This window comes from Salvelinus alpinus, chromosome 21 (assembly GCF_045679555.1).
Source record: "Salvelinus alpinus chromosome 21, SLU_Salpinus.1, whole genome shotgun sequence".
NCBI classification, from domain to species: Eukaryota; Metazoa; Chordata; class Actinopteri; order Salmoniformes; family Salmonidae; genus Salvelinus; species Salvelinus alpinus.
Genome location: NC_092106.1, coordinates 21,533,814 through 21,543,399, shown reverse-complemented (window position 1 = coordinate 21,543,399; position 9,586 = coordinate 21,533,814). Strand labels below are relative to the sequence as shown.

The window sequence follows — 9,586 nt, the reverse complement described above, 5'->3', positions numbered from 1 at the left end:
CTTTACACGGATCAGTCGTCCTGGTCCCTTTGCAGAAAAACAGCCCCAAAGCATGATGTTTCCACCCCCATGCTTCACAGTAGGTATGGTGTTCTTTGGATGCAACTCAGCATTCTTTGTCCTCCAAACACGACGAGTTGAGTTTTTACCAAAAAGTTATATTTTGGTTTCATCTGACCATATGACATTCTCCCAATCTTCTTCTGGATCATCCAAATGCTCTCTAGCAATGCTCTCTTGTTTGTAGGTGACCAAATACTTATTTTCCACCATAATTTGCAAATAAACCATTGCCCGCTTCCGCGTTGGAGCGAGTAGTCGCATTCCGCTTCGCTCCACAGGTAGTATTACATTTCATTTCATTTCATTACAGTACAACGGTTTGATTTGTTTGATCTTAGCTAGCTACATAGCCGTCTTTGTATCAAAGATAATTGTGTAGTTTAGAGTAATTTTCGAGGTTCGCTAGCCAGCTATTTTCGTCCTTCTAACGTAACGTAACGTAACGTAGTCATCACTGCTAGCTAGCCAGCTAGCCACCGAATAGCAGCACTGTAGAAACTATTACATTACAACGGAACAACGGAACGACTTGATTAGTGTTAGCTAGCTACATAGTTGTCTTTGCTGTCTTTGTATCTAAGATAATTGTGTAGTTTAGAGTAATTATCGGCTAGCTAGCCAGCTATTTTCGTCCGCCGCGCTGCCGTTCTCCTACCTAGTCAACACTGCTAGCTATCCAACTTCTACCGAATAGCAGCACTGTAGAAACTATTACATTACAACGGAACGACTTGATTAGCGTAGTGTTAGCTAGCTGCATAGTTGTCTTTGTATCCAAGATAATTGTGTAGTTTAGAGTAATTATCGAGGTTACCTAGCCAGCTACACTTTCAAACAAAGTCAACAACGCAGCCACTGCTAGCTAGCCTACTTCACCAGCCAGCAGTACTATATCATTTTAGTCAATAAGATTTTTTGCAACGTAAGCTTAACTTTCTGAACATTCGAGACGTGTAGTCCACTTGTCACTCCAATCTCCTTTGCATTAGCGTAGCCTCTTCTGTAGCCTGTCAACTATGTGTCTGTCTATCCCTCTTCTCTCCTCTCTGCACAGACCATACAAACGCTTCACACCGCGTGGCCGCCGCCACTCTAACCTGGTGGTCCCAGCGCGCACGACCCACGTGGAGTTCCAGGTCTCTGCGGCCAACAAGGCAGAGTTCATCTCAGCCTATGCTTCCATCCAGTCCCTCGACTTCTTGGCACTGACGGAAACATGGATTACCACTGATAACACTGCTACTCCTACTGCTCTCTCCTCGTCTGCCCACGTGTTCTCGCACACCCCGAGAGCTTCTGGTCAGCGGGGTGGTGGCACTGGGATCCTCATCTCTCCCAAGTGGACATTCTCTCTTTCTCCCCTGACCCATCTGTCTATCGCCTCCTTTGAATTCCATGCTGTCACAGTTACCAGCCCTTTCAAGCTTAACATCCTTATCATTTATCGCCCTCCAGGTTCCCTTGGAGAGTTCATCAATGAGCTTGACGCCCTGATAAGTTCCTTTCCTGAGGATGGCTCACCTCTCACAGTTCTGGGTGACTTTAACCTCCCCACGTCTACCTTTGACTCATTCCTCTCTGCCTCCTTCTTTCCACTCCTCTCCTCTTTTGACCTCACCCTCTCACCTTCCCCCCCTACTCACAAGGCAGGCAATACGCTTGACCTCATCTTTACTAGATGCTGTTCTTCCACTAATCTCATTTCAACTCCCCTCCAAGTCTCCGACCACTACCTTGTATCCTTTTCCCTCTCGCTCTCATCCAACACTTCCCACACTGCCCCTACTCGGATGGTATCGCGCCGTCCCAACCTTCGCTCTCTCTCCCCCGCTACTCTCTCCTCTTCCATCCTATCATCTCTTCCCTCTGCTCAAACCTTATCCAACCTATCTCCTGATTCTGCCTCCTCAACCCTCCTCTCCTCCCTTTCTGCATCCTTTGACTCTCTATGTCCCCTATCCTCCAGGCCGGCTTGGTCCTCCCCTCCTGCTCCGTGGCTCGACGACTCATTGCGAGCTCACAGAACAGGGCTCCGGGCAGCCGAGCGGAAATGGAGGAAAACTCGCCTCCCTGCGGACCTGGCATCCTTTCACTCCCTCCTCTCTACATTCTCCTCTTCTGTCTCTGCTGCTAAAGCCACTTTCTACCACTGTAAATTCCAAGCATCTGCCTCTAACCCTAGGAAGCTCTTTGCCACCTTCTCCTCCCTCCTGAATCCTCCTCCCCCTCCTCCCCCCTCCTCCCTCTCTGCGGATGACTTCGTCAACCATTTTGAAAAGAAGGTCGACGACATCCGATCCTCGTTTGCTAAGTCAAACGACACCGCTGGTTCTGCTCACACTGCCCTACCCTGTGCTTTGACCTCTTTCTCCCCTCTCTCTCCAGATGAAATCTCGCGTCTTGTGACGGCCGGCCGCCCAACAACCTGCCCGCTTGACCCTATCCCCTCCTCTCTTCTCTAGACCATTTCCGGAGACCTTCTCCCTTACCTCACCTCGCTCATCAACTCATCCTTGACCGCTGGCTACGTCCCTTCCGTCTTCAAGAGAGCGAGAGTTGCACCCCTTCTGAAAAAACCTACACTCGATCCCTCCGATGTCAACAACTACAGACCAGTATCCCTTCTTTATTTTCTCTCAAACTCTTGAACGTGCCGTCCTTGGCCAGCTCTCCTGCTATCTCTCTCAGAATGACCTTCTTGATCCAAATCAGTCAGGTTTCAAGACTAGTCATTCAACTGAGACTGCTCTTCTCTGTGTCACGGAGGCGCTCCGCACTGCTAAAGCTAACTCTCTCTCCTCTGCTCTCATCCTTCTAGACCTATCGGCTGCCTTTGATACTGTGAACCATCAGATCCTCCTCTCCACCCTCTCCGAGTTGGGCATCTCCGGCGCGGCCCACGCTTGGATTGCGTCCTACCTGACAGGTCGCTCCTACCAGGTGGCGTGGCGAGAATCTGTCTCCGCACCACGTGCTCTCACCACTGGTGTCCCCCAGGGCTCTGTTCTAGGCCCTCTCCTATTCTCGCTATACACCAAGTCACTTGGCTCTGTCATATCCTCACATGGTCTCTCCTATCATTGCTATGCAGACGACACACAATTAATCTTCTCCTTTCCCCCCTCTGATAACCAGGTGGCGAATCGCATCTCTGCATGTCTGGCAGACATATCAGTGTGGATGACGGATCACCACCTCAAGCTGAACCTCGGCAAGACGGAGCTGCTCTTCCTCCCGGGGAAGGACTGCCCGTTCCATGATCTCGCCATCACGGTTGACAACTCCATTGTGTCCTCCTCCCAGAGTGCTAAGAACCTTGGCGTGATCCTGGACAACACCCTGTCGTTCTCAACTAACATCAAGGCGGTGACCCGTTCCTGTAGGTTCATGCTCTACAACATTCGCAGAGTACGACCCTGCCTCACACAGGAAGCGGCACAGGTCCTAATCCAGGCACTTGTCATCTCCCGTCTGGATTACTGCAACTCGCTGTTGGCTGGCCTCCCTGCCTGTGCCATTAAACCCCTACAACTCATCCAGAACGCCGCAGCCCATCTGGTGTTCAACCTTCCCAAGTTCTCTCACGTCACCCCGCTCCTCCGCTCTCTCCACTGGCTTCCAGTTGAAGCTCGCATCCGCTACAAGACCATGGTGCTTGCCTACGGAGCTGTGAGGGGCACGGCACCTCCGTACCTTCAGGCTCTGATCAGGCCCTACACCCAAACAAGGGCACTGCGTTCATCCACCTCTGGCCTGCTCGCCTCCCTACCTCTGAGGAAGTACAGTTCCCGCTCAGCCCAGTCAAAACTGTTCGCTGCTCTGGCACCCCAATGGTGGAACAAACTCCCTCACGACGCCAGGTCAGCGGAGTCAATCACCACCTTCCGGAGACACCTGAAACCCCACCTCTTTAAGGAATACCTAGGATAGGATAAAGTAATCCTTCTACCCCCCCCCCCTTTAAAGAGTTAGATGCACTATTGTAAAGTGGTTGTTCCACTGGATATCATAAGGTGAATGCACCAATTTGTAAGTCGCTCTGGATAAGAGCGTCTGCTAAATGACCTAAATGTAAAAATGTAAATGTAATAAATTCATTAAAAATCCTACAATGTGATTTTCTGGATTTTTTTTCTCATTTTGTCTTTCATAGTTGAAGTGTACCTATGATGAAAATTACAGGCCTCATCTTTTTAAGTGGGAGAACTTGCACAATTGGTGGCTGACTAAATACTTTTTTGCCCCACTTAGAATGATTTGTTTTATAATTATAAAGTCTTATTACCAGTAAACAGTTGTTTGATTTGATACAGAGCAGTGATTGTAAAGCTTACTTTATATAGGATGAATCACTAATCTGTTATTAAATTATGCTTAATAACTGTTTGTCATATTAGCCTGGGCCTCTTAATATAAAACAATTATACATACAGTTGATAGTGAAAGTCTACACAGTCTTCAAATTTTGCTGCCTTAAAATTAAATAAAAAAATGTATTCCATTACATATTTTTCTTACAATATCTATCTACACATTTTCAAAGTGAATATATATATTCACTTTGAAAATATATATATATTCACTTTGAAAATATATATATGAAAATATATATATATTCACTTTGAAAATATATATATATTAAATTACTAAGAAATAAAAAATGAGGATGCATTGATTGCATACTGTATGTCTTCACACCCCAGAGTTAATACTTGATGGAAGCATCTTTGGCAGCTATTGCAGCTGTGAATCATTTTTAATAAGATTCTATCAACCTTGCACAACTCTTAGGGCAACATACTGTATATCCATTGTTTTTGTCAAAATTGCTCAAGCTCAGTAAATTTGGTTGGGAATCATTGATGGACAGCAATATTCGAACATTGTCTTGTTTTTTTTTAAAGCAGATTTAAGTCAGGATGGAGACTGGACTATTTAGGAACACTCAACACCTCCTGGAAAGCCATTCTGGTGCATCTTTGGCATTACAATTTGGGTAATGTTGTTGAATTAAAAGAAATATATATCCCAGGGTTATGTTTTCAGAAGACTGAGGTGGGATTTCCTATAACTTTTTACTTGGACTATGATCCATAACTTTTTATTTTCATCCTGTCCCCAGTCCCTGCTGGTGACAAGCATACCCATAATATGATGCTGCCACCACAAACCTGTAGTTTCTTCTTCGACCTCTCATCAACAAGCTGTTTTCGCCCACAGGACTGTCGCTATCGACTGGAGTTTTTTAAATAAATGTTTTCGTACCATTCTCGGTAAAGTCTAGACACTGTTGTGCACGAAAAGCCCAAGAGGCCGGTCGTTTCTGAGATACTGAAACCGGCCCGCCTGGCACTGGCAATCATACTACGCTCAGTCGCTTAGGTCACTCGTTGTGCCCATTCTAACTTTCAATCTAACAGTAACTGAATGCTTGTCTGCCTGCTTTATATAGCAAGCCATGGCCACGTGACTCACTATTTGTAGAACCACACCATTTTTGTGAACAGGGTGGTGTACCTAATAAACTGCCGTGTATGTTGCCCTAAGAGTTGTACAAAGTTGGTAGAATATTATTCAAAATGATTCACAGCTGTAATTTCTTTCACTTTGAAAATGTGGATCTCTATGGGGAAAAAATCGAATCCATTTTTATATTGAATTTGTTTACACTTTCACTAGGTACTATATATACAATATGCTTGTATATAAGCCAAAATAATTGAATGCATTCACCACTCCAAGGCAATACATGATCTTAGTGACTTCTTGGACAAAGCACCATACTAGAGTAACATAGAATCCTTGTCAGCACAGTTAGAGATTGCCTACCCTGCTCGGAACTGCATGACATTGAGTTTGAGCATTTAACTGGCGAAGCTCTTGGAAGGAGTCAAGATATTGTTTGTCAATTTGAATCTGTAGTTCCTCTGGGATGCAGTGAAAGTGTTTGTATTTCTCCTTGATCCACTTCCCTCCCTCGCTGTTCTCAATGGCCACAGCAGCAACACCTGCAAATATGCATTACTTTTACTTGATAGTAATTCAGATAGAAAACTTTACAGTATACAGTTGTGATTCAAGTATATATTTTTAGCACTTTTCAGTGATACAACAGATTATTTCAAATCTAGCCTACCTACAATGAGACATTGTCTGGCACTGTGATTACACACTGACTTACAACAGTAGCTCCCTGCCGCTCCACCAGTTTGATAGCAGCCTTCATGGTTCCTCCGGTCTCTATCCACTGGTCCACTATCAGCACCTGGAGCCCTGCAGCACAGAGAGAGACCAACTAGTGGTTGTGTCCCAAATGGTACCCTATTCCCTACATAGTGCATTACTTGCTCTATGGGCACTGGTCAAAATAATGGAATAGGGTGCTATTTGGGATGTCCACTGTATTTATATTCAAGCTCTTAACTCACAGTATGCACACCGGCAGTCCTACTGAGTTAGAGGACAAAACACATTCAGAGAATCTCCTTGAAGGGGAAATGTTTACTTAAATACAAAGGTGTTCAGTGGCTATACAAACTCTTTGCTACAGACTAGGGCCCTTGGTTCCTGCACCAACACTATATTGTCACAGGAAATGAGGCCATGCTTGCATTCATTGAAACAAATACAAACAGTCAGAGCCAAAACAGGCCATACTGCCTCTTAGCTTGTGGGTTCATTGAGCTTGTCTATCACACTGTATGTTGTCTTGCTACATTCATGTTAATGAGTCTCTCTCTTTATCCTTCACCTCTGGATTCTACAAACAAGGCAGGACTCTTGAAACCTTAGATGAGTGATGTCCCTTCCTTGGCCATAGACTCTGGTGACTTATTCACCAAGGAAAGCAATTGTGTCAGTGTGATGGCATTAACACATACAGGTGAACCTCCATCTTCTCTCTGCCTGAGTAGTCCCTGTACTCTTGGCTCTGGATTTGTATGCACAGGTGTCCTGCTTTACGGATAGCCAGAAAGCCCTTTCCAAGGGTTGTGGCCACAGATGATCCTGAAAACCACCAAGATAAAAATGACATCTTAGAAACAGCACAGATAGACTGTTGTTGTATTGATGAGATTGTGAGAGTTCATTTCACCAATCAATATTTTCTCTCAGAAGATGTATATGCCTGATTGAAGTGACAGCAGCATTACATGTAGATCAAGCCATACAGATCCCTTTCACACATAGTATGATTGATTTTGCAAGGCTTTTGTTTTGTGTTGCATGGTGTGATATTTTACTCTTAAAGCGTGTCATTGTGGCAATTGCCCAAGCAGGACCTAAATGTGTACTACCCCTAAATTAAGTATAATTCAGAGTGGTTAGGTTTCCTGCCCTTTCAGTCGAGCTTGCTGGATGTGAAATAAAATTAGTATGCAGTAAATCGCATGCAGCCACACTTCAGCAACAACACATGAGCATATTGGTTGAGATTGTATGTTTTCCTGAAACATTATTGACTAGTTGTTTACCGAGGATGAATCCCATTGCATCTATACCCGCGACCAAGTCAATGGCCTCATTCTGGAATGGACAGAGGTCCTTCACACAATCTGACAGTGCCTGGATTAGATACAGAATGAACCAGAATGACCACCCGGACTGCTATTGGTTTCCTTACAGTATCTTTACAGTATATGCACTGGGAAAAATACACATTTTACACACTGCATGGGAAATTAGTTATAGTTAGTATTCACCGCCCTTGTATTTCTTCACATTTTGTTTTTGTTACAAAGTGGGATTGAAATATATTTAATTGTGATTTGTCATTGATCTACACAAAATACTTGATCTTGATCTTTACAAATTAATAATAAAGAAACTAAAATACACTCACTGGTCAGTTTATTAGGTACACCATCCCGTTCACGAAAATGAATCGCTCCTATGGACAGTGTGTTATGTGGCTGTGGCTTGCTATATAAAGCAGGCATCGAGGCATTCCATTACTGTTAGATTGAATGTAATCAAAACGAGTGACATAATAGGCTGACCACCCCGCACAATAAATTTAGAAATCTTTGTTATTCAATTATTGCACCCACACTGCTCGTGCGCGTCTGTGTTGCCAAGGGCTAAAATAGAACTCCTTTCTATTTCTGACGTAGATCGCGCTGCAAGTTCTGCGTCTCCCATCTCCTCATTGGTTTATAGAAGCGGGTACCCACGTGCCATCTCCTCATTGGTTATACCCACGTGGGTGATTGAAAGATGAACTGTGTTGCAGGTCGGTGTAGTAATACTATGAAAGTTTAGATGCCAATCACCATATAAGTTCAAAGATGAAAAAGCCTGGAAGGAGGAGAGATGACTAGAAACGATTCGGTTGACCGTTTTATGTGTGGATTAATTGTCGGAGTAGAGGACCTTGTGCATTTCAGGTAAAATAACAACTCAATGTTTATATCCCAGGACAAATTAGCTAGCAACAGCAAGCTAGCTAAATAGGACAAATTAGCTAGCAAGTGCAAGGCAACTAGCTAAATTGCCATAAATGTTTAATGCTTTTCAACCTGTTCCCAAATTAATGTAATTGGTTCAGAGTTTGTTTTGATATTTTAACCTGCGTGTCGTGATCGTGTTTGGTGTAGGGGACAAAATACATTTATGCACGATGGCGCGCGCGCAGCCAGTTTGGGTTCCGTGTAAGTGACTTTGAGCGTGGGTGCCAGGCATGCCGGATCCAGTATCTCAGAAATGGCCGCCCTTCTGGCCTTTTCACGCAATTAAGCAACAAACGTTTCTGACACCTTATAGAATCCATGAATTCGGGCTGTTTTGGAGGCAAAGGAGTGTCCGACCCTGTACTATATGGGTGTACCTAATGAACTGGCCAGTGAGTGTATAGTCGTTGCATAAGTGTTTACCCCCCTTTTTTAAGGCAAGCCTAAATTAGTTCAGGATCAACATTTGGCTTAACAAATCACATAAGTTACATGGATTCACTCTGTGTGAAATAATAGGAGTTGACATGATTTGTTTAATGACTACCCTTTCCTTTGTCCCCCATACATCCATCTGTAAGGTCCCTCAGTCAAGTGTTGAATTTCAAGTACAGATTCAACTACAAAAACCAGGGAGATTTTCGAAAGCCTAATAAAGAAGGTCAGTGCTTGGTAGACGGGTAACAATAATAAATCAGACATTGAATATCTCTTTAAGCATGGTGAAGTTAATAAATATGCTTTGGATTATGTATTAAACCACCCAGACACATCAAAGATACAGTCGTCCTTCTGAACTGAGCTGCCGGACAGGAAGGAAAAATGCTCAAGGATGTCACCATTGGTGATTTAAAAACAATTATAGAGTTCAATGGCTGTGATGGGAGAAAAATGAGGATAGATAAACAACATTGTAGTGACTCCACAATAAAGACCTAAATACAAATATACAGAATAAAACATACATCCTGTGCATTTGCAATAAGGCACTAAAGTAATATTGAAGAAAAAAAAACATGGCAAAGGAATACACTTTTTGGCCTAAATGCAAAACCTATGTTTGTGGCAAACAA

The 9,586-nt window shown here is 43.9% G+C and overlaps 1 protein-coding gene across 1 annotated transcript; it reads right to left on the bottom strand.

The window, feature by feature from the left end:
- Positions 1-4,308: 4,308 nt before the first annotated feature.
- On the bottom strand, positions 4,309-7,650 carry LOC139548034 (adenine phosphoribosyltransferase-like). The gene is made up of 4 exons (XM_071357327.1): positions 7,539-7,650; positions 6,945-7,071; positions 6,245-6,336; positions 4,309-6,071 (listed from the first exon to the last, which is right to left on the bottom strand). Exons 1-4 carry the CDS (start codon positions 7,552-7,554, stop codon positions 5,878-5,880), a joined length of 429 nt encoding a protein of 142 aa, XP_071213428.1. The 5' UTR covers positions 7,555-7,650; the 3' UTR covers positions 4,309-5,877.
- Between the last annotated feature and the right edge of the window lie 1,936 nt (positions 7,651-9,586).